Source organism: Callorhinus ursinus, unplaced genomic scaffold (assembly GCF_003265705.2).
Source record: "Callorhinus ursinus isolate GAN/ISIS: 27379988/994484 unplaced genomic scaffold, GSC_fseal_2.0 scaffold35, whole genome shotgun sequence".
Taxonomy (NCBI): domain Eukaryota; kingdom Metazoa; phylum Chordata; class Mammalia; order Carnivora; family Otariidae; genus Callorhinus; species Callorhinus ursinus.
The window spans coordinates 6,837,760-6,864,016 of NW_027397097.1; the positions used below are offsets into that span (position 1 = coordinate 6,837,760).

At 38.6% G+C, this 26,257-nt stretch overlaps 1 protein-coding gene across 2 annotated transcripts in view; it reads right to left on the minus strand.

Moving 5' to 3' along the window:
* Positions 1-9,713: 9,713 nt before the first annotated feature.
* The window catches only part of RSF1 (remodeling and spacing factor 1), a 159,412-nt gene continuing 142,868 nt past the window's right edge, over positions 9,714-26,257 (minus strand). For both annotated transcript variants that reach the window (XM_025894141.2, XM_025894140.2), the window contains exons 13-16: positions 24,888-25,095; positions 23,150-23,370; positions 20,012-20,200; positions 9,714-17,347 (exon numbers count right to left, since the gene is read on the minus strand). In XM_025894141.2, coding sequence (XP_025749926.1) covers positions 16,782-17,347; positions 20,012-20,200; positions 23,150-23,370; positions 24,888-25,095 — 1,184 coding nt within the window. In that variant the 3' untranslated portion in view covers positions 9,714-16,781. The remainder of the gene's footprint in view (positions 17,348-20,011; positions 20,201-23,149; positions 23,371-24,887; positions 25,096-26,257) is intronic.

The following is a 26,257-nucleotide window of genomic DNA, read 5'->3' on the forward strand; positions in this document are numbered from 1 at the left end:
GTAAGACTGTTGAATCACAGATCTGTACTTCTGAAACAAATAACACAACATATTTAAAAAAAAAAAAGAAAAAGAAGATAGCAGGAGAGGAAGAATGAAGGGGAGTAAGTCGGAGGGGGAGACAAACCAGGAGAGATGATGGACTCTGAAAAACAAACTGAGGTTTCTAGAGGGGAGGAGGGTAGGGGGATGGGTTAGCCTGGTGATGGGTATTAAAGAGGGCACATTCTGCATGGAGCACTGGGTGTTATGAACAGACAATGAATCATGGAACACTACACCAAAACAAATTATGTAATATATGGTGATTAACATAACAATAAAAAATTTAAAAAAAATAAATAAAAAAAATAAAAGAAGCTGTAGCAGAAAGAATATTGACTTGGAGTCTTAGAAAAATACTTTATCTATGAGCCTCAGTTTTCTCTTCTGTAAAATGGGAACAATAATACTTCCTGTGATTAGGTGAGTGACAAGTGAGATTTATTATTTTTTTAAGATTTTATTTATTTATTTGACAGAGACACAGCAAGAGGAAACACAAGCAGGGGGAGTGGGAGACGGAGAAGCAGGCCTCTCGCTGAGCAGGGAGCCCGATGCAAGACTCGATCCCGGAATCCCGGGATTGTGACCCGAGCCAAAGGCAGACGCTCAACGACCGGGCCACCCAGATACCCCAAAAATGCATGAATTCTTATATACAGAACATAACCATCCAGAATGAAGAAAAAGTTGAAAATCTAAACACACCACCAATAACAACTAAGGATATTGAATCAGTAATCAAAAATATTCTAAAAAAGAAAAGCTGAGGGACCAGAGGGCTTTACATGTGACTTCTACAAATAAGAAAAAAAAAAATAATACCAATTCTTAAGCTCTTTCAAAAAACCAAGAAGGAGAGAAAAAAACCCAGACTCCTTCTATGAGGACAGCATTACCTTTATGCAAAGGGCAGATAAAGTCACTAGGGGGGAAAAAAAAGGAAACTAAGGCCAACATTCAACATTCCTGGTGATTATTAACAAATCAACTTCAACAACACATCAAAGTGATCATACCCCATGATCAAGTAGAATTTATAGGATCCTAGGAAAGCAAGGATGATTAATAATGTACAAATACATGTGACATACATGAACACAATGAAGGATAAAAATCATATAATCATCTCAATAAATAAAGACAATTTTACAAATTTCCAAGAAATTTCCATGATGAAAATGCTCAACAAACTAGGTGTAGAAGGAACATACCTCAACATAATAAAAGCCATATATGACAAACCCATAACATATGTTTTATTCAATAAAGAAAAATGGAAAACTTTTCATCTAAGATAAGAAAAACAAGTATGAAACAGAGTTCTAGAGGGGAGGTGGGTGTGAGGATGGGTCAGCCCGGTGATGGGTAACAAAGAGGGCACATACTGCATGGAGCAGTGGGTGTCATACGCAAACAATGAATCATGGAACTCCACATCAAAAACCAATGATGTAATGTATGGTGATTAACATAACATAACAAAATAAAATAAAATGAAAAAAGAAAGAAAGAAAGACAAGTATGGCCACTGTAGCAACTTGTATACAACACGAAACAAGTTGTAGCCACAGCAATTAGGCAAGAAAAAGAAATTAAACTAATCCAAAATAAAAGAAATTAATAAAATTGTCTGTTTGCAGGTAACATGATCCAGTATATGGAAAACACTAAAGATTGAACAAACCAAAGTGTTAGAATAAATGGAATAATAAATTTCCTTTCTGCACAATAAACATACATAAAACAGTTGCATGTCTTACACTAACAAAAACCACACGAAATTAAGAAAATCCTCTGATTTACAATAAAATACAAAAATCCATTCATACATCAAAAAGAAAAAAATTCTAACAAATAAACAATCAAATAGGTGAAAGACCTGTACACTGAAAGCTATGAAACACAGAAAAAAGAAATCGAATGGGGCGCCTGGGTGTCTCAGTCGGTTAAGTGTCTGCCTTCGGCTCAGGTCATGACCCCGGGGTTGGAGGATCAAGTCCTGCGTTAGGCTCCCTGCTCCGTGGAGAGTGTGCCTCTCCTCTGCTCCTCCTCCCACCTATTCTCTCAATCTCTATCTCAAATACATAAATAAAATCTAAAAAAAAAAGGAAATTGAACAGACACAAAACAACAGAAAGATATCTCATCTTCATTAATTGGAAGACTTCATATTGGGGCGCCTGGGTGGCTCAGTCGCTAGGCGTCTGCCTTCGGCCGGGGTCGTGATCCCGGGGTCCTGGGATCGAGCCCCACCTCCGGCTCCCTGCTCCGCGGGAAGTCCGCTCCTCCCTCTCCCACGCCCCCTGTTTTTGTTCCCGCTCTATCTCTCTCTGTTGAAGATTGGAAGCATGCTCCCATGTTTGTCCATATGCTTGGGCAGCACCTGGCTCTTACACTGGAGCAGCCTGGCTCTGAATCCTGGCACGTCACTGGCTCATGGTGGTCCTGACCTTGCGCATATTTGCTTAAAGGCTCAGCACGTCATCTGCAGGGGCAGGGGAGAGAAGAACCAGACCTATGGAGAACTTCAGGGAAAAGCTACCAGACAGGAGCTGAGGTATTCAGCAGAGGAACAAAGCCAATTCCAAACTACCTCCGGAAGAAAGTCTGGAATAGTAGTCCCATTCTCTCTTTTCTTCCACTCTCCAGCTTCCTCTTGGTACCACCCATTGACTAAAACCAATCAAAAGCCAGAGGGAAAGGGAGCCCATTAATGCAGTCAATAAAGACCAGCCTCACAGGGCACAAAGCAGGTGAAGAGGAGGAAAAATAATTTTCCCTTTACCCTTCTAGGTTTTTGGCTGAGATGCCCCCAACCCCCTGTAAGAAAAGACAAATGAACAGGAGAAAAACAGAGGTTTAATCGAGATTTATTATTTTTAAATCACTTAAATGTAAGGCATTTTGCTAGACATTGAGGATCGAGAGCAGATAGCCCTTGCCTATCAAACAGTAGCTGGAAAAACAATTACAGTATAGCTCATTAAGCAGTATAATATAGAATACACAGCATCATACAGGAGCACCTAACTCAACCTGAAGGGTGAGGACAAACTTCTTGGAAGAGGTGGTGCCTGAGTGGCGCCTTAAATAATTATCATTTAGAACTAGCCAGGTGAAAAGAAATAAGGTGTATGTTGTGCATGATGAACTGTGAAATGCTATAACATAAATTCGTAAAAGGATTCGATTTTTTAAAGAATTTTCTGATGAAGTGGGGCACCTGGGTGGCTCAGCTTAGTGCCCGACTCTTGATTTCAGCTCAGGTCTTGATCTCAGAGTCAAGGATTCAAGTCCCACGTTGAAAAAAAAATTTCTGATGATGTATATTTTTTATGCTGAAATGCATGGTCCTTAAATGTACAGTTTTGACAAATACACATACAACCCTATTGATATGTAAAATACATTTTCTTCCTTGCAATTATCCCTCCCAGAAGCAACCACTAATCTGATTTTTATCACTGTAGATTAGTCTATTCTAGACCTTTATTTTTTTTTTTTTTAAGATTTACTTATTTATTGAGAGAGAGAGCACAAGCCGCGGAGAAAGGGAGAGGGAGAGGGAGAAGCAGGCTTCCCACTGAGCCGGGAGCTCAACACATGGGGCTCGATCCCCAGACCCTGAGATCATGACCTGAGCTGAAGGCAGATGCTTAACCAACTGAGCCACCCAGGCGCCCCGAAATTTATTTTTATTTTATTTTATTTTATTTTTAAGTAATCTCTACATCCAACGTGGGGCTCAGTCTTACAACTCTGAGATCAAGAGTCGCATGCTCTACCAACTGAGCCAGCCAGGTGCCCCTATTCTAGAACTTTATATATAAATGGAACTATATAGAATATATGCTTTTGTGCAAATCCTCTTTTACTCAGCATAATATTTTTGATATTCATTCATGTTGTTACTCAATCCGTGGTTTGATCCTTTTTATTGCTGAGTCATATTGCATTGTGTGAATATACCACAATTTCTTTATCTGTTCTGTTGATGGACATCTGGGCTATTTCTGGTTTTTGGCCCTTGTGAATAAAGCTTTGTGAACATTCTTATACATAGGTTTGTGTGGATGTAGGTTTTCATTTCTTTAAGATAAGTACCTAGGAGTGGAATTGCTATATTATAGGCTAGATGGTTTGTCTGTCTTTTTAAGAAACTGCCAATAGTTTCCAAAGTGGTTTTACCATTTTACATTGCCACCAGAAAAATGTATGGGAGATCCAGGTGCATTTGGTGTTGCCAGTCTTTTTCATTTTAACCATTCTAGTGGGTGTATAGTATACCTTATTGTGGTTTTAATTCACATTTCTCTGACAACTAATAGTGTTAAGCACATTTTCATGTGTTTATTGGCCTTCCATGTATATGTGTGTATATATGTGTGTGTGTATATATATATATATATATATATATATATATATATACACATTTGGTAAGTATCTTTTCAAATCTCTTGGGAATTAGAAAAACAGACTTACAGATTAAGTGCAGTGCCTATCAAAATTCCAATTGTCTTTTTTACAGAAATTGACAAACTGAACCTGAAATTGATATGAAATTCAAGGTACCCAGAATTGTCAAATAATGTTATAAAGAAAGAAAAAGATGTTGGAGGACTCACTTCCTGATTTCAAAACTTACTACAGAGCTATAGTAATCAAGACTGTGTAGTGCTGGCATAAGGATAGATACATAAATCAGTGGAATAAAATTAAATTAAGAGTCCAGAAGTAAACCCATACATTTCTGGTCCACTGATTTTTGGCAAGGATGCCAAGATAATTCAGTGAGGGAAAGAATAGGTTTTTCAATAAATGGTGCTGGTATAACTGGATAGCCACACGCATAAGAATGAATTTGGATCTCTTCCTGACACCATATACAAAAATAACTCAAAATGAATCAATCACCTAAACTTAAGAGCTAAACCTATAAAACTCTTAGAAAAAAACATAAATTTTTGTGACATTGCATTAGGCAACAGTTTCTTAGGTATGACATTTAAAGCACGAGCAAACAGAAAAAAAACAAATTAGACTTCATCAAAATTAAAAACTTTTTTGTGTCAAAGGACACCATCAAGAAAGCAGAAAAACAATCTGAAGAATTGGAGAAAATATTTGCAAGTCAGGTCCTGTATCTGGTAAGGACTGGTATGCATAATAAATAAAGGATTTGTAATGCAACAATAAAAAATACAGGTAATCCAATTAAAAATGAGCAAAGGATTTGAACAGATGTTTCTGAAAAGAAGTTAAACAATGGGCCAATAAGCACAGGAGAAGATGCTCAATATCTTTAAACTTCAGGGAAATGCAAATCAAAACCACAATGAGGAACCACTTCAGATCCACTAGGATGGCTATAATAAAAAGAGACTGACAATAATAAGCATTACTGATGTGGAGAAATTGGAACCCTCGTGCATTACCAGTTAGAATGTAAAAAGATGCAGATGCCGCATAAACCAGTTTAGCAGTTCCTGAAAATGTGAAACAAGAGTTACCATATGATCTAGCAGTTCCATTCCTAAGTATGTACATAAAAGAATTGAAAACATTTCCACACAAAACCTGTACTCAAATGCTTACTATTCATAATAGCCCCACAGTGGAAATAATCCAAATATCCATCAGCCAATGAATGAATAAACAATATAGAATATTATTCATCCATAAAAAGGAATGCAGTACTGATTCATGCCTAAAACATGGATGAAGTCATGAAAACATGCTAAATGAAAGAAGTCAGACACAAAAAGCCACATTTTGTATGATTCCATTTATATAAAATGTCCAGAATGGGCAAATCCTTATAGACAGAAAGTAGATTAATGGTTGCCAGGGTCTGAGGGGGAGAGAATGGTGAGTGACTGCCAATAATATTGGGTTTCTTTTGGGGGGTGATGACAACCTTGGGAATATACTAAGGACCTTTAAATTGTACATCTTTAAATGGTGACTTTTATGGTATGTGAATTATATCTCAATTTTAAAAACGAAGAAGAAAGGTTTCAAAATGAAGTTTACAAAAACTTTTGTTTTGGAAACCACTGCATAAGCACATCTAGATTATTAGAAGTGGCTGTGTCTCAGAGAGGACAATCATCTCAAAGACTGCTTCCTAGCCCTCTCTTCCTCTCTCATATGCCTTTTCTGGTTGTGGGTCCTTGCCTCTTTGACACCGTCCTGATTCTGCTTACATCTCCCAGTTCAAACTCCAGCCCTGCCTTCCGGATCAGTCTGAATCTGAAGTCCACTTTCCAGTTTTCCCCCAGAATTGAGCCAGCTTGCTTCTCTTAAGCCCTAGTTACCATCAAAATTCATCCTTAAGAAAATAAAAACTAGACTTGAAGTACAGAAAATTTACTTTTGTGGTGCAGACTAGAGATAGCATAGGTTCCATTCAGGTTCTATCATCATTAATCAAGTCCTTCCTCTAACTTTTTGGCTCCAAATAATAGAGTAAGAGTTATTTGATTCATGAGTTCGTGGTGCAATTACTGGTATCCTGCTAGCAGGCAATAATGCCAAAGAGAAAATAAAACAGACATTTTCAGAGAAAGATAGGAAACGATTGCAGGGAAAAGGGAGCAACATCTCCCCTACTGTAAGTTTCTGCTTTCTGTAACAGTTGTTCCTAATGATGGAGTTCAAGTACGCTGAGAAGCCTGCTGCTTCCCAGAGTTTCTCTTAGGAATTTCTGACATTTCAGCGAGTCTTCAAATAAAGTTTAACATTTCTATAATCTATTTATTATTTTAAAGACTGGCAGTCAAATAAGAAATATCTGAGAGGCTGCCTGCCTGGGTGGCTCAGTCAGTTAAGCATCTGCCTTTGGCTCAGGTCATGATCCCAGGGTCCTGGGATCCGCAGGGAGCCTGCTTCTCCCTCTGCCTCTGCCTCCGCCTGTCTCTCTCTCTCTCTGTTTCTGTCGCTTTCTCTCATGAACAAATAAATAAAATCTTAAAAAAAAAAAGAAGTATCTGAGAGGCAGATTGAACGGAAGACAGGGTGACACTTTTGTTTTCCAGGATAGAGGTTTGTATAGAAAGGAATAGAGTATAGGGGGGTGCAGAGCAGAGTGAGATCACTAAAATGTGAAGACCTATAGGAGGCAAGAGGGAAGGGGCCAGATCAGGGACACGGAAGGGATATGACAAAAACGGGAGACACCTGATTCTTGGAGACAGGCTGGAGAGAAGGATGAGGGCTTGAGTGTGCATAAAGTAGCGCTGAAATGGACAAGAAGAAGAATAAGGAAGCTATAGGTGGCCTATGCTGTGAACTAGTAGGTTCCTAGTTAACTTTTCATTTGGGATATGACTTCATGTGCTAAATTAATGCTGCAAATATTAAGTCACATCCCCTTACAGTGTTCTTTTTCTTTGATTTTCATTTAGACTTTTAGGAACTTAAGGAACTCATGCAAAGTCATTGAAGGGTCAAAATGATAGAAGCACTCATTTCACCCAACATTTAATTAAGTTTCAGTAGAATATTTTCGTTATTTTTTTCAAAAGATTTTATTTCTTTATTTGAGAGAGAGAAAGAGAGAGACAGCTAGCACACAAGCAGGAGGGGAGGGGCAGAGGGAGAGGGAGAAGCAGACTCCCTAATGAGCAAGGAGCCCAATGTGGGGCTCAAGCCCAGGACCCTGAGATCATGACCTGACCCGAGCACAGATGCTTAACTGACTGAGCCTCCCAATTTTATAATTGTACCTCTACTAAATGGTCTCAGTATAGTATACCAATTCTCAGTTTTTAAAAGAATTCTTCTACATCCTCTGGTCTCTTAATCTGAAAGAGATGTGGGCTGACAGCCATTCTCTGGACTCACTCTCAACTCCAGAAAAGACTCCTTTAAACTCTCTCAAGGCTGCCACAGCACCGTCACCTCCACTTAACTGATTCTGTTTAAGTGAAAATTTCAAATAAACCACTGAGAAAATGTAGCTGGTCATTTCTTGTCAGCATAGATCAGCTTTCATTTCATTAAGTGAAATTCTGCTTTAAAAAGTTCTTTACCTAAATAGTCAATCAGTATTTTTTTTAAGTAATCTCTATGCCCAATGTGGGGCTCAAATCCATGACCCCGAGATCATAGAATCATATGCTCCACCTGCTGAGCCAGCCAGATGCCCCAGTTAATCAGTATTTTCTTTAAAAGATTTTATTTATTTATTTATTTATTTATTTGCAGGGGGCAGGGAGGGACAAGGGAGGAGAAGCAGAGCAGCAGACTCCTGGCTGAGTGGGGAGCCCGACGCAGGGCTTGATCTCACCTCAATCTCATGACCCTGAAATCATGACCTGAGCCGAAATCAAGAGTCAGATGCTTAACTGACTGAGCCACCCAGGCGCTCCAATTTATTTATTTTAGAGAGAGAGAGCACACGAGCGTGAGCAGGGGGAAGGGCAGAGGGACAGGGAGAGAATCTCAAGCAGACGCCCCCACTGAGCACAGAGCCCCATGCGGGGCTGGATCTCACCACCCTGAGATCATGATCTGAGCCAAAATCAAAAGTCGGTAACCCAACTGACTGAGCCACCCAGGCTGCCCAGTTAATCAGTATTTTAAATCAGAACTGCAAATAGTGATGAATTCCACTAGTTTGTCGGTAAAAAAAAAGAGAGAGAGAGAGAGTTCACTGTCAATCTTACTATATCCCAGAATACGTAAGCATTTGTACATAAGAATCATACTCAGGATTGTTGGAAGGACCCCTTAAAGTCATCTGGTCTAACCACTTTTCAAATGTGTTTATCTGTTACACTCCTGCCAAGTGGCAATTCAGCCTAAACCCAAACATCCCCTTTTGGTGAGAATTCACTCCCAAAGTCTGTAAAAAAATTTCCTATAGAATAAATAAAAGCTTTTGCCTCATGGCTTGTGTGCCCTCTGGTCTAGTTCTGTGCTCCCACAGGCCCACACCGAACAAGTCCAAGGCATCTTTAAGGTGTCAGTTCTCTAGAAGCTAAAGAGAAATCGCTCAATAGATAGCCTTTTATTTATTTATTTTTAAAGATTTTATTTATTTTTTTGACAGAGAGAAAGACAGTGAGAGAGGGAACACAAGCAGGGGGAGTGGGAGAGGGACAAGCAGGCTTTCCACTGAGCAGGGAGCCCGATGCGGGGCTCGATCCCAGGACCATGGAATCACGACCTGAGCCGAAGGCAGATGCTTAACGACTGAGCCACCCAGGCGCCCCAATAGATAGCCTTGTAATACCTATAATTCACCTAGCTGGCATACAGCTAAAATTAAAAATTTTAAAAATTACTTTGAGGAAGAACGTCTGGGTGGCTCAGTTGTTAAGCGTCTGCCTTTGGCTCAGGTCATGGTCCCAGGGTCCTGGGATCTAGCCCCACATCAGGCTCCCTGCTCAGCGGGGAGCCTGCTTCTCCCTCTTCCACTCCCCCTGCTGTATTCCCTCTCTCACTGTGTCTCTCTCTGTCAAATAAATAAAATCTTAAAAAAATAATTACTTTGGGGAAATTGATACACTTGCAAATTTACTTTCTAAACAGTAGAGAACAATTCATCTGTTGCTTAGATGACAAAATTTTCAGGCTTCATCAACTATTATTGAAAATTCTTAGCTCTATGTGCCACGAAGTTTAAAGTAAACTAAGTTTGCAAACACATCATGCTAAATACATGAAATTATTTAAATTTTTTATTATGACAATTGACATATATTAAGTGAAGGAAATGACAGAAGTATTATAATAAAACATTTTGAAAGAAAAAGTTACACAATTAGGCCAATAACTATAAAATAGCTTCAGGCCTGGCTTATAACACCAAGAGTTCTGATCAGACTGTAGTGAGACATTGAACATTTCATTAACAAAAAATGTTGGCACCAGCCACAACATATTTTGGTTGTCACTTACAAGGAATATTATATTTAAACAACTATGCACTGCAATTCTAACACACTAGGTGTTCATACACTGCAGTTAACCCCTGAAGCTTTAAGCTACCAGGAATTCCCATATTTTCTATGCACAAAATTTACTTTGTGCATTAATGGAATCACATTTCCAGTTTTCAAATCTCCCCCCCAACACACACACACATGCAGTACATTATATGTGGCAGAGAGCACTCCAGCTTCCCCTATTTGACTAACAGAACGTTCCTGATTACCTCGACAGTTTTATGCTAATCTTGGAGCTTCTGCTTTAGCTCCCATCTCCTAGAAACAAAATAAAGCATTCTGAGAACCTATTCCAGGAATAATTTTTTTATGCATAGGAAAATAAAGCATTTCATATAAGCATGTCTGAAAATCCAAGAGGCATTTTGATCAAATACTCCCTGAATCTCAGCTACTATTACTTTAAAATCAAAATGAAAATTTAACATACACCATTTACAAATTCTTATCTGGAATTTGTATTCTTCACCTGGAAATTCATTATTCCCAGGCTTCTCCTCTGAATGGATGAAGCTAGCAAAGAAATTGGCAATCCCACATTAGCTGACAATAGATTAAGGGAGTTTAGAGAGAAATTTTGACACACTTAGATGAATTCTTTATAAGAATACACTTGTGCTATAAAGGTGAAGAGTTAGAATGGTAAGATTATCAGATGGCAAACATACTGGTGTCTTAATATGGTAAAATGTGCCATGTAAAAGACTGCTAGAATCAGCAACTCTACAAGCTTTAAAGATACTTTTCATCATATGTGGAAAGAATTGGAATTTGAATCTCATATCCCTCCCAGCAGAAAAATATTCCTGTGGCATTAAGTCTACTGAATAACAAGAACCAAATCAAGCAATTCTAGTTTTCCTTTTACAGATGGAAAAGAAACCAAGCTCTGCCCCAACCCACCCCGCCTATCCTAGCACAGGACACTCCCTTTCAGGCTGTATGGAAAACCTCCAGGCAGGTTTGGGCAAGCTACAATTCAGATACTTATCAAGAAGCTACTTTGCTAAGAGAACAAAACACTAGACCAACATTGAGAATACCCTAGTTAGGCATCACGAAAAATCACACACTATAATATGCTGTTAACTGCCAAATTTAGGCTATTATAGCCGTTCCGAAATTGAAAATTCATTTACACTAATATAAACTAGATCCATGTGTGCATATGTATGTGTCTCTATGTGTGTGTGTATATATGTGTTTGTGTATAATTTTCATGCAATGATCTTAAAGCTTTGGAGACAAGGGTTATTAGCCTAATTCCAAGGCTTGTCCACATAGCAATATTGACATGCACCAACTCTGCTAAAGGGCAGGAAAATGAAAAAGACCATGGCACAGATTTTTAAACAATTTTAGGTTTAATTACATAATGCACCTGTAGATGTTCTAGCATAAACACAATTGTAAAAATCTACATCCTATTTTAGGGTATTTTTCCACCTCCCAACCCTTAAAAGCTGTACAGTTATATAAAAAATGTGACTCTCAAGCAAAATAAACCTTTTTTTTTTTTTTTGCAACATACAAAATAAGTTAAATGATTCAGAAGGTCTTGAGCCATTAAGTATCCCAATGACTGTGTTCTGGCCATCCATAAGCATGACATGCAGCTCCTGGTCTATGACCAGAACTCAATAAATACAGGTCAAACAAAACCCCAAACACTTAAATTAGATTTCTTTAGAAAGTGATGAAAGTCAAGAAAATATATAATTAGGGTTAACAATTCCATTCTTAACTTACATCATCCAGTGGCAAAATGAACAAGGCAGGTCACTCAGTCCTTAGTGCATTTACTAGCTTGTACCGGTTTGGCAAAAAACACAAATGTAGTTCCTTTAAATGTTTTTTCTCATTCAAAATGTATGGTGACTAACACAATAAAATTAAAAAAAAAGTCTAAGGAGCTTAATTAATAAATTTCTATTCATCTAATAATTTGTTATGCCCTCTCATATAACTTATGCATAGGATATATCTTAAAAAGTTATTAAAATAAAAATAACATTTTCATTAACTGAAATCACAATGTGCCAGAATTGGGTTTGCAGCATTTCCCACAATGAAATCATATAAATATAAAATGGAAAAAAAAATTGCGCTCACATGACCAAAATCAGGGGAAAAAAAATCAACTAATGGAGTCCTATTCTAATCAATTTCTGAGAGGGTTTATATGAATAAAAGAAGTATCGAGTGGATAATCTAAAGTGGTTATATACCAAGCACACTACAGTTTGGCTTATGAAGACTGCTTGCTTGCTGGGGAATGACTCTTCTTCAATGTATGTTACATAGTTACTTAGCAATTCTTGGCACTCAAAAAATGATAAATGATAATTTAAGTTGAAGTGAAATATCTTGAAAACAAATTATTAAGTGTACACATAACACAATAACCCAGTTTAAATACACTGATAGCAAAGGGCCTTGTCTTCCGGGATTGGTATAAAAATAAGAAAATCAGCAGCTGAACTGCCACTTGCAAAGTAGGTTTACAGGTACACACTGGGAACGGTGGATAAAATAGGAATGGATTTTATTCTAAGAGGGTTTAATAACAATATTAAGCAAAGGACTAGGTAGATTATAGCGGATAAGCAGTCTTGGCATTCTTACTTCTTAGAGAACCAGGAATATTTTCTTAGAATATCACACCAAGAAGAGGAACTTCACTATTTTTCTCTGGACTTTCTGTAATTAAATGTTCATAATTTCACATCAGTCACAATTATTTGTCTTATGTCTTTTTACAATGTCAATTAATGATTTCAAAGGATTCATTTTTAATTTCTGCTAACATCTAAAGTATGTATACACATATTAACATATATATACATACATATATGTATGTTCTATTTTTTAAAAAAGATCTGGGTCTTTGAATACTTGTTCTATAGCTGTGAGGCAATCACGGACCTGTTTCACTGTGTTGGTGAAGGGCAGAGTTCACAACTTTTTCTGAATATTCAACTTACAGATTCCCTGGGTTCCTTCCAGTCATATGGTAGAACTAGCGCATGGTTAATGTCTCTCATCCCCACATACATAAGCTAAAAAGGCATTCTTTGTGACAAAGTAAATTCCATCAATCCCATTTAAAAACTGGTAACATTTTCTCACCATTTTACCTCTAAACAAGTACACTCCTACATTTTTCTTAGTATATATCCTTTGCTCAGATGCATACTATGGGATGGGCTCTATCAACCAAAAAGTGAAAACTGGAGTTTGTAATATCCTTTTAAAATTTGTTTAAAATGTTTTTATCAACAACTTTTTTAGCATTCAGTCCTTGGTTCTTTGGCAGGTCATAAAAAAAAAAAAAGACTATCAGTAGACATGAATTTATTCTGAAGGAAACTCCTCTTTTTTCTCTGCATCTGCAACCTTGACCAACTGGAAAAAGATGTGTCAAGGAAATCCAACCTCAATATATCAGGTAAACTCTTGAAAAGCTCTCTGCCATCATTCTCTAATAACGTGCCAACAACGGAAAATGTTTTACACGACACCCTATTTCATCGACACAAGTCTACAAAACCAAAATGTGTATTTTCAGTCTGAGTTCCTTTCATATATTTTAATTCAAAGCTTCTGCTTTGTGAACATTTGGCTAGTTTTCAAACTTATACAGAAATTGCAAACTAAATATTCTGTGCACTAAACTACATCTCCCCTTAATACATGTGCTAGACTGTGGAGTGGGACATTGGGAGTCCACCTGTATTTCAAAAAAGGTTTAAAGTATTAAAGGACTCTATTATATGGCAGCTATGGAGGTTTCTAAATCCATGGATAGTACTCTAAGGATCCAAGATGTTCTAAACTCTAGATGGAGCTGCTGCTTTCCTATACTCTGTCCAATTCCTAATGACTGAATTGTATCTTTGGATACAGGACAATTTACTTTTTCCTACATTTTTTAAAATTTCTTCAAAGCATGTTCAGTTAATATTTCAGTGAACGTTAAGACTTTATGAGGGACTAAATCTAATCACCAAGCAGCAGAATTGGTTTTGCAATGTCCAACATTTAACTGCCCATAATTAACCTGTCTGCATAGTAATTTGTAAGTTCGGCTGCTTGGATTGCACTCCTTGTTAACAAAACGGTTAATTGGCTTAATCAGAATGTAAGGTTAGAAGGCAGACATTCACTATCAAGTTCACAAATACTTAATTCAAGTTCGGTAAATTAATAGGCAGCAAAAGTGGTATCAAAACCCATGTCAGTGGGACTGAGGCTAACTTGAATACTCAGTCTCTACTACGATAACAATGACCTTTTGCTCTCTGTAGGAGAAGAGTAAAAAGAACTCCCTTTATTTCACATTAGGCGTCCTGTAAAATAAATAACCTACCCCACTGGATACTTCTTATCACTTGCTTAACTATATAGAGTGGTGGAAGCAGGAGCTGGTGTGTCCAGAGGTAGAGACAGCGTACGTGGGAGCTTCTACACCGTAGTGGCTTTACCCAGCTGCAAGACTAAAATCTAGAGGAACAATGGGGGGCAGGGGAGGCCGCCCGCACATTCTCAACACTTACCTTGCACTAGTAGGAATCCTTCTATTGCCTGCCTGTTAGACAGTTAAAAAGGCTAGCTAACATTCTTACCTGACTTTCAAACAAATGAACAAACCTGGCTAGAAAGGAGGCTTGGTACGTGAATATGGTCCTTACGTAACCCTGCTCTACTGTCTGTAAGTGTAAGCCCTTCCCTCCCTTCCAGTGGAACATTGTCTCAAAATAAAAATCACAACTTGCTTGGAACCACATGCTATTGGTGCATCCTATTTTTAGGCTGCTTTCATTATTTTATTTTTTATACAGATACATATACATTGCTAGAATCAAAGCAAAAATATTAATGGGCAGGTACTACACAACTAAAGTGAAACAAAACAAAACAAACAAAAGAACAAACAAATGAAAAAACAACAGCTATAAACTTTCAAGGCCAAAAGATAAGATTTAAGGGCAACACCCGCTGAGGAAGGAAAAGAAAGAGTATAAAGTTTCTAGAGAGGTATTTATAATGCAAGTCTAATGCCAGCTTTTTAATCATAAAAAAGAGAAGTGCTTTACTATACACTGACTAGCACATATAATGCTTAATTTGGAAAGAAAAATTAACAAAGTTCCTTGGGCCAGCAGCAGATATGGTGTGTCCATTGCCGGCAACAGACACAACACCGGAACAGAAAAACCCAAATCCCAGGGCAAAAGTATTCACAGAAGTAATGGCTGAAGGTTTCAGAATTTGACAGGCAAGGTTTAACCACAAGTGCTACACTTTATACAATGTTATTTATGGCTCTGCCTGAAATTTTACAGCTGTAACAGTAACTAAATAAGACAAAGTTCATATTTTAGTGTCAATTACATGTTAGATATTTAGTTATAAACCCCTTTTTCTTGAAACAAAGGGCTTATCTTTCATTAAAGTGTTGAGATGTTTGAAATGGATGTCATGCCCATTAAGTATATTGGCGGTTCTCAATCAACTCTAGGTCGGTCGTATGACTATTAATGAATTTTAATAGAAGTCTAATGGCCAAAGGCCAAAACTACATTCAAACCCTGCTAATATATCCAGGCAGATAGGAAATTCCAACGCACACACATACACACACACGTATACACACACATACATGCTAAAACTCAAACTAAAAACCTCCCAAAGGAACTGCTTTGTTTGTAGACTTCAATTTGAAGTAGATTCTAAGGGCAAGAATAGACCAGTTAAAATTCACCTGAAAATCCTTTCCCCGTCATCAAATGTGCTAAAATACTGCTGTCAGCTTAGCATCTCTTCATGTATGTTATATATAGATGTTATTTCTTTCAAAATGGGATATTTCAGATATTTAAATATTAAGTGGCCAGAAGACAAGAGTTACACTATCTGCAAGGTTTACAGTCCACCTGGGCCTAAAGAAAGACCATGCTTATTTCACTAATAACTCTCACTGATAGGATATTAGAGGCCACCTCATCACCACTGCATAAAGCTGCTTAAAAAAATTTGCTGCTAGCACAATCTGGTTGTCAAAGCTTCATTATACATTTTACTGTACAAATGTTTTTCAGATGATTTTTTTTTTTTAAACAAGAAACTCCGCTATAACAGAAACTCAGGTTAGAGTTTTTAATGATGGTGCTTTCTCCATCTCTTCTTTATTAAGTATGGTTATCTCCAATAGTAAACAAGTTGATATCATGAATGCTGTTACTGAATGACTTACGTATGATGTTATCTACAGTTCTCAAACTGCAACAATACAGACTGGAACTTTTAAACAGTCTGTTCATCATCATCTATGCCATGAATGTTTAAATATAATATATATTTAATATGAAAAAGCTAAAGCACAAGTGCTTTCTCCCACCCCTAATTCTGTTTTGGGCCCTCACAGATTCGGAATGCATTCTTATCCACCCTTTTGCACAAAGTCAGGAGAGCTCAGGAAATATAAAGTCAAAAATATACAAATCTTTGTTGTTCTTATAATAAGATTTTTTTCCATGAATGAAATTACCAAGGACCATGAACTTGGAAAAAGAAAATCAAAAGGAATTTACAGCAATTATTTATCTTCAAAGTTCAAAACTGGTCACTTCACAGAAAGACTTCAGGGTTTGTTGAAATTTTTCTTCTAAAAAGTCATTCTGTAGTGGAGTTTTCTAGGAAAAATAAAACAGCTTTTAATAACTGGCCCGCTGGTGTGAGAGCTACCGTGGAATAAATTAGCACAAAAATGGAAAAAAAGTCTTATAACTGTTCACTGTTACAGACGTAATCAACAAGGTCAGTCACTCGTAAAAGCTCATCTTCCTCCTCTTCTGGCGCCCCTGCCTCCTGCCCACCATTTGTCCCATTGGGGGCCAGGCTGGCACTGGCTGTGCTGCTGTCCTTGGGGGTCTGAGGCTTCTCAGCTGGCTTGCCAATCAAGTTCTCAATGGCTTTGCCAGGACTCTGTCCATTGGTGGAAGGCAAGTCCACTAAGCTATAGTCCAAAGGGCTCCCCACCTTGCCTACATTTTCGAAGTCCTCTTCCTCATCGCTGTCTATCCGATAGGGCTTCTTGGTGCTCTCCTGTTCTGAGGGCAGGACCCTGGGCTGGCTGTCATGGGCAGGCTGATCTGCATCTCCATGAGCATTGTCACAACTCTCCTCCTCGTCTGTCTCGATCCGGTGTAGCCGTTTTCGAGATGGTCTGCCTTCTTCTTCCTCATCTGCTTCTGAATACTCATCTGTGCTTCGACCCCGCTTTCGAACTGACCGCTTTGATTCTTTAGCTAGCTCATCATCTTCAGAGTTCTTGGACATATAGCTCTCTAGAATAAACAGCACATTTCAGCCATCGATACAGTTAACCATAACAGATTTAAGTAATTTTCCTTTTCCTCCCCATATTCACCCCATATCCTGCTTTCAGACTTGCCCGTGCATCCTGTTTCCCTCCAATAATTGGCCTGATTGCTCTCTCCTCTCAGGCCTGTAACAATCCATGGAAAGATCCATGGTGTGTTTTTTAACTAAGATTTTAGGAAAGAGCAAAATCACATTTCTTAGAAAACGAATATGATGATCCTTAAATTAAATGAAGATAGGGTGGTCGCAAACTGAGAAACTCCTATCCACTATCTCTCCAATTATGGAATCATGTACACATACTGATAAGGAAAGATTAAACCGAGTATCCAACTCTGGGCATCTGAAACAGTGTGCTCTTAACCCATGTTATTAAATGTCCTTCCTTGGTAGTCTTTAAACGTGTTCTTTTTGTCTGTATTTACATCTAGGCTGTCTCTCCTAATCTCATGGCTTTGCATCTATATGCCGATGACTCACATTTGTTTTAGGCCACCCCTAAATTCCAGACTCACGTTATCAACAGCCTGCCTACTCAACATCTATGCTGGGATTTCTAAACAGGCACTTCAAACCTAACATGTCCAGAACCGAGGTCCTATGCTTCCGCCTCAAACCTGCACTGCTCTGGTCTCGCCCATCTGAGTTACTAGCAACTCTACTGTTCTAATTCCTTAGTCATACTTTGATTGTTTTCTTTCTCCCATCTAACCAAACAGTAAATCCTCTGATTCTACCTTCAAAACAGAGCCATCATCTGACAGCTTTTCAGCCCTTTACTACCACTGCCCTAGTCTCACCCCCCATCATTTCTCACCTGGCCTCTTTCAGTGGGTTCCCAACGGGTCTCCTAGACTCTGCCCTTGTCCCCTTAAATTTATTCATAACACAGCTACCATAGCAAATTAAAATGTAAGTCCGATCATATCACTGCTCTGTTCAAACTCCTCCAATTATTTCTCTTCTCACAAGGAATAAAATCCAAAGTTTATAACTCTACAACGGCCTACCACACTATCCCATATGGTAGCCACTAATCACGTGTGGCTATTTTTAAATTTATATGAATTAAAATTTAATAAAAATTAAAAATTCGGCTCCTCAGTCATACCAGTCACATTACAGGTGCTCAACAGTCCCATGAGAGGGTAGTGGCTACTATACTGAACAGCACAGATACGGCCTATTTCCATCACCAAAGAAAGTTGGACCAGACAGCACAGTTCATCAGGGGTTGGCAATTTGCTTGTTTTGTTTTTTTTTGTAAAAGGGCAGGCCCTACAGTCTCTAATACAACTACTCAGCTTTGCACAAAAGAAGTCACAGACAGTACGTGAGAAATAATGGGCGTGGCTGGTCCAATAAAACCTGATTACAAACAGGTGGGCTGTAGTTGTGGACTACTGCTCTTTGTGATGGGACCCCTGTTGATCTCTGCATCATCTCATGCAATTCTTCCCTTCACGCATTTTCTTTCAACCACCCTGGCCTCCTCTCTTCCTGAACACACCAGGCACAAACCTGCCTCCAGGCCTTCATGTTAGTTGCTCCATCTGCCTGTATCACTCTTCCTTAAGACAAATGCATGACACACCCCCAATGTTATGTCAGGTCTTTACTCCAGCGTGGTCTTCTTAGTGAGGGGTTCCTGTGGTGCCCTATCTGAGACCCCAGCCACTATCCCTACCCAACTCCTCTTTCTCTTTTATTCTTCTCCACAGCATTTATCCCCACCTAATACCACATAGGTTCTACTTACTTATCTTGTTTATTATCTCTCCCTCTAATTAAAATAAGAGTTATACACGGGAGTTATATGTTTTTGGCTGTTTTGTTTACTCTTTCAGTCGCAGTGCCAAAATACTGACTAGTGAAATAAGTATTTGTTTTTAGTAGCCGAGTTACTGAATTTGTTTGTCTTTAAATGACACACGAAGGTAAATACACAATCAGATGTTCATCTCCTTTCTTTAGCCTCCCATGTTCAGACATTTTTTTCCCTTTATTTCCTGGCTTGGGCTCAAACTTAACTGATAAGCATCTTAGAAATCTTCAAAACAGATCATAAATAATGGAGGATTATATAAGTCAAAAAAAAAAGGGGCAGAGGTGAGGGTTAGAATCATTTAAAAGAACTGGAATAACCACAAGACTAAATGGATATCACAAATTCGTATTTTAGAGCTTTTCCTACACTTCTGGTACGGAGCACAGCTAAAACTATTATGAGATAAAAGTTACCAACTGAAGCTCACTGTCAAGGTGGAAAGGGACAGCAGGCTCCCGTATTTCAAACTAGTTATCCAGGGCATAAGTTATCTCAAAATGAGGGCCGTGAATAATAAGGGAGAAGAATTCTTGCTCAGATCTTAATTTTCCAAGACTTGTCTATTTCAATGAAGAGTTTAATTATTACAATGGAGACATTAAAAATTAGTATCTTATCAAGTATCATTTATTTAAACTATAAAAAGGGATCAGGCAAAAAATAATGGATTTTGTCTCAAAGATATCACTGCTTACACTGAATTTCTATGAGATGGTACAGAACCACAATCTTGAGTTTACTTTATAGCTTCTATTTCTGCCTTGTCCAAACTTCTGTAAACTGGAGAGCTACTCCTTACCTTCACTCTCTGAGCTAGAAAGCCTGCGTTTGTGAACTCGTCTGATTTCTTTCCCACGTCGTAAACTCTTCTGGGAACCATCACTTTCGGAATCTTCTTTGTAGTTAATTTGTCTTTTCTGGTTCCTCCTTGACCGCCTCCGCCGAGTTTCTACAAAATCATCACTAAAATCATCGCTAAAATCACTTTCTGTTCAAGGAAAAAGAAATACAAAATTTAAGTCTATTAAAGAGAAATGTAATTAGCTTAGGTTATAAAAATGTAAAGCTCTTAATAAGTAGGGTTCAGTAATAACAATTTTTAAATTAATAATAATGGCTATAAATCTCTCTCTCTTTTTTAAGTAGGCTCCACACCCAACATGGGGCTCAAACTCACAACCCCAAGACCGAGAGTCGCATGCTCTACTGACTGAGCCAGCCAAGCGCCACTATAAGTCTCTTATTTTCCTCTTAGTAGTACGAGTAAATGCGTAGGGGTCTTTAATGCCAAAGCTCCCTAATGTTTCCTATTAGCAGCCAATGTCTGAAAATAAAAGATGTTTTAGGGGCACCTGCGTGGCTCAGTCGTTAAGCGTCTGCCTTTGGCTCAGCTCATGATCCCGGGGTCCTGGGATCGAGCCCCGTATTGGGCTCCCTGCTCAGCGGGAAGCCTGCTTCTCCCTCTCCCACTTCCCCTGCTTGTGTTCCCTTGCTCACTCTCTGTCAAATAAATAAATAAAATCTTAAAAAAAAAAAAAAGTAAAAGATGTTTTATACAATCTTTATCTCATTCAACCTAGAGCTACCCAGCCAGCTACATGGGCTGCTCTTCTTGGTTATTATTTGGTTACTATTCTGCCTCAAAATAATCTGCTGTTCCTTTGTGTACAGAGGTATGGTACAGTTATAACTTCACAATGTACTGCACAGATTAAAATCTCTAATCCCAGAAAACTGATAAACCTGTTTCAAAGAAGTATAGAATTAGAGTTACATTTTTGGCTTTTTTCTATATGGAAATAAAATCTGCTAACTATAGCATACAGGGCTCCTTCAATTCTCAAAGTGTTGTTAAACAGCACTATCCATACCATCTCTGATTAGTAAACAAGAGACTATGACATTGTGTTAGAGCAGTTTTTCAGGAGTGCTAACAAATTCCACTGAATTATCACATCCAGCCTTATTGTCTAATGAATTTCAAACACTTCAAAATGGCTCACCAACAGTCTGAAGGAGTCCCTACTGGCCAAATCTGGGAAAAACTGAGCCTACACAGCAATGATAACATATTATGTCCATAGACTAAAATAAGAATCCACAAGTACATACTGATATAAAGAAATAAATATATGGGGAAGAAGGGAAGGTGCTTTCTTAAGGAACACCAAATAATAAATATAAAAGGAATTATGGGGCCAGGAAATCATCAATGAATGCTAAAACTATGGGTGAAACATCTGAAAAGAAATGGTATACATATAGTCTCAAAATGCCCTCCTACAAATTACTGTTAATTATAAAGGGAAAAAGAGTGGAGACCCGGAGAACATATATTAGCTCTGTGATATTCCAGCTGAAAAATGTATAAACTGAATCTAATCGCAGGAAGCAAAAAAAAAACCCTGATTGAGGGACTTGTATACTCTTCAAAAATGTCAGGATCAATAAAGACAGTTTGAGGAATATTGCAGATTAAAGGAGACTAGAAGACATGAATAAATGCAATGTGTACTCCTGGATTAAATCCTGGACTAGGAAAAAAACTGATATAAAGGACAATTTTGGGACACCTGATGAAATATGAATATATACTATTAGATAAATGCAGTATATCAATGTTTTATTTACCTATTTCAAGAAAGATTTTACTTATTTATTTGAGAGAGAGAGAGCACGAGCAGGGGGAGAGGGAGGGGCAGAAGGAGAGGGAGAAGCAGACTCCCCTGCTGAGCAGGGAGCCCAATATGGGACTTGATCCCAGGACCCTGGGATCATGACCTGAGCCAAAGGCAGATGCTTAACCAATTGAGCCACCCAGACACCCCTCAATGTTTTAAAATATCTGATTTTGATAATTCTACTATGCTTATATGATATATGAAACAAAAAACCCACAAGCCCAGCCAGGTGGAGGATGTAATACTCCTTCCTGGCTGTGACATTTCCTCAGTGAGAGGACAGCTACCTATCTGCCAATTCTACAAAGTACTCCTAGCTGTTCTTTTAGATGCTGTGCCTGTCACTATTTATTCAGTTAACAGAAATAAGCATAAGATATAAGAACATCAATTACTGCTAATTTACAAAAATGAATGAATCACTCACATAGTGATCTAAGTGTTAGAAATAATTGGTGAACCTTCTCTTTCCAACTGCTAGATATCTGAGAAAAATGTTCTCAGCTTACTGAGAATGATTCCAAAGAAACACTATGAAGATAAAGTCTAGGCATGGAAACTTGGCACCAAAAGAATTCATCACAGGGGTGCCTGGGTGGCTCAGTTGGTTAGGCATCTGCCTTCGGCTCAGGTCATGATCTCAGGGTCCTGGAATCGAGGCCCGCATTGGGCTCTCTGCTCAGTGGGGAGCCTGCTTCCCCCTCTCTCTCTGCCTGCCGCTCTGCCTACTTGTGATCTCTGTCAGAAGGAGGGAAGGAAGGGAGGAAGGAAGGAAGGAAGAAAGGAAGGAAGGAAAGAATTAATTCATCACAATCCTAAATGAATTTGGTATGCAGTTAACACATCCATCTGTATTTATTTTCTTAGATATGTTTTATGAGAAAAACTTAGTTACTAGTGAGTCATAAGAAGACAATTCAAAGTTTTATTAGAAAGCTTATATCACAAATGAATGAAATTTTATCTTAAGGACTCTTAACTCCAGGGGTGCCTGGGTGGCTCAGTTATTAAGCATCTGCCTTCGGCTCAGATCATGATCCCAGGGTCCTGGGATCGAGCCCCACATCGGGCTCCCTGCTCAGGGGGAAGCCTGCTTCTCCCTCTCCCACTCCCCCTGCTTGTGTTCCTGCTCTTGCTGTGTCTCTCCCTGTCAAATAAATAAAATCTCTAAAAAAACCCCACAAAAAACAAAAACCTCTTAACTCCAGAAGTTCTAAGAATTGAATTGGTGTGATACAGGTACAAATTATTTTTACCAGAGTCTCTACTATTCTCCTCAGACTCCTCCTCTTCATCATCATCAGAATACTTTTTCTTTGGGGTCTTTCTCCGCAAACGCCTGCTTTGCCTCATTGGCCGGGAGGGATGTCGCCTCAGTCTCCGGCTACAGAAATCAGTGTCGCTGTCATCGTTAGATGGTGGGTCTTCTTCACTTTCATCTGGGTTTTCATCAGATACAACAAACTCATCTTGAGATCTGTCCAAGAGAAACCAGATGAAGTATGATTCTGAGTTCAAATTCTAACAAGTCCAGTGAATCATTCAGTAATGGTTAATGTAAAATACCTAGATAATTGTAGCAATTTGTCTGTTAATAAAATGGAGAAAGGTTTTGCCATCTATTCTTCTCTTAGGAGGAGTTAAGATGAACTGATGCTGATTTCTGTACATAAATTGCTTTGGCGTCTTGGGACGTCCCCCACATGACTTAAATTTAACACATCCCAAAGAGAACTCATTTCCTAACCTAATCCTCTCTTCTGTCTCTGAGCCTTATATTTGGAACTATTACCTATCCAGTAAATCAAACCAGAAACCTGGTATTTTTCCTAATTTTTCCCTTTTCATTTCTCACATCTAATCAATTATTAGCTTCCTCTCTGAGTCAACCTCTTAAAGATAATATCTCAAACCTGATCCCTCTTCTCTGTCAGGCACTCATCTCCCACCTAAACCACCACAGCAATTGCCCAGGGAGTCCCTCTAGTCTCTAGACTCATTTCCCCTCCAGACAGCCTCCAAAAGAATGCCAGGATGAATTTTTCTGAAACATAAACCTCATTAGCCGGATGGTTAAAACCCATCCATGGGCTTTCATCAACTTCAGGGTAAGATTCCAAATTCCCATGCATGACAAACAAATCGCTCCATCATCTGGTTCCGTTTTATCTTTTAGCCACATCTCCAGCTGGGCACTCTTTACTTCTTCCCCATATTCTTGCTACCCTGACATACCAGGAGTTTCCTAAATATTCCATGATGTCTTATGGCTTGCTGCCTTCGACACGTGACTTCTCTTAGGATGCCTGCCCTCTTTCTCATCCCACTTTGAATCTCAAACTCACTGATTTGCCCAATTTTTCATTCTTCAAATTTCAGATCAAGCTTTGTTTCCACTCTAAGGTTTTCCACGAACTCTCTAAATTTATCAGACTCTTCCTTTACACACTACTTAGGCTTTCCTACATTTTTGCAGCAATCACACAGAATGACTTTCTTGTGGTTTACATGTTTGTTTTCCCCACTAACAATCTGAGAGAAGAAACTCTGCAGTATTGTTTCAACATCTGCTCTGCAGGAAAATCTTTCCCCACCTTCCAAACTGGATTACCTGCCCCAACCCAAACCTCTGTGGGTCACCAGAGAATAGTACCTAATTACCTGGACTTGTCTAATTCTCACATTTGACTAGGAACCTCTCATGGACATATTGGCGGAAGGTGGCATGGAGATGCACGGCAAATGAATGAACTCGATTCCAGTTAATCAAATGTAAATACAATTTTGAATATTAAACAACCATAAGCCTACTTTGTTTTGATCTAAAGAGAGCTAAGATCAGCATTCTTGAATCTGTTTTAAATAGCCTGAAAATAAAAAGAGATCGTCCATGTGCATGAAGAACCAAAGGCCCGTCACAGCATGGCTGAGCTTCTCTGCGAGCCCCATTTAAGCCTGTATCTAGGGAATGGGACCTGCTGGCAAGCCACGTACCCGTCGCTGATCTTGAATTCATCCTCACTCTCTTCTTCGTCCAGGTTGCTGTCACTGTCCAGATCATTCAGTCGCCGGCGTTTCTTCCGACGTGCAGCAGCTGCCCTCTGGGGTCGTTTATTTTCTTTTCTTTCTTCATCCAAAATAGTAGAGATGTCTTTCCCACGGTGACCTGTGATGGTGGAGATATCTTTCCCTCGGCCGGCTCCTGAGTTCAGGGGGAATGGGGAGGGCGATGAGGGGAACAGAGGGAGGAAGAGAGACAACGGTATGTTTATTAAAAGCTTCTCTCTAGATAGAGTTGTCCTTGTTCATCCTTAGCGGCTCATTTACTTTTTTCCTACAAATAAGCAGTTTTCTCACAACTTCAGCTGACAGAGCTCTCATCAAGAGAATTTTTGCATGTGTTTAGTCTACTAAGGGGAAGTTCACCATGTAAAGAACCTCTTTTTAAAAAATTTGATAAAATTTGCATACTATAACATTCATCTTTTTAAAGTGTATAGTTCAGAGGTTTTCAGTAGTCACAAAGTTGTGCAACCATCACCACTAACAAATTCCAGAACATTTTCATCAACCTCGAAGGAAACCTCATACCTATTAGCAATCACTCAAGAATCTCTTCTTCAAAGTTGTCTTTTGGACATGGCTTTAGAAAGAGACCAATCCGTTTTCTTTTAACTGTGTGTGCAGGACAGAAAAGATGAGAATCCCGCAGCAAAGCTGTAATAAGGTGCAGAGCCCTGGAAAAGTTGGTGACTTCTTCAGACAGCCTACTTACTACTGATCTTCTTCAGAGTTTCCCTAAGTACTAAAGGAAACCACAATGCTCCATACTGGAGCACTGGTAATTCTCTGTATCGCTCTTTCATTAAATTACCTTCAAATCCTTCTGTTTTCATGTCACCTGTTAAAGACTATGAAATTAATAAACTGATTTTTAAAAGGTTGATCTAAAGCAATCATTTAGATTCAGATTAGCCATAATTTTTAAGATTTTGTAGCAGTAGTGATCTAAACATAATAAGAAAAGTTTAAGTGGGTTTTCTATTTGGAAGCAGAAAAAAATTTTTTAATCTACAGAGGAACATTCAGATTTTATATCAGGTCATAAAACTACTTGAAAAATAATTAATAAGATCTGAGTCTACACATTGACACAATGTCCACAAATTATTTTGAATCACAGACATTTAACATCAGTAGAGAATAAAAAAAAAAAAGTATGCTTACTGCCCTAATCAGTGTTTTGTTTTGTTTTTAAGTAATCTCTATGCCCAACGTGGGGCTCGAACTCACAACTCTGAGATCAAGAGTCGCATGCTCCACTCACTGAGCCAGCCAGGTGCCCCTACTCTGGGCATTTTAAG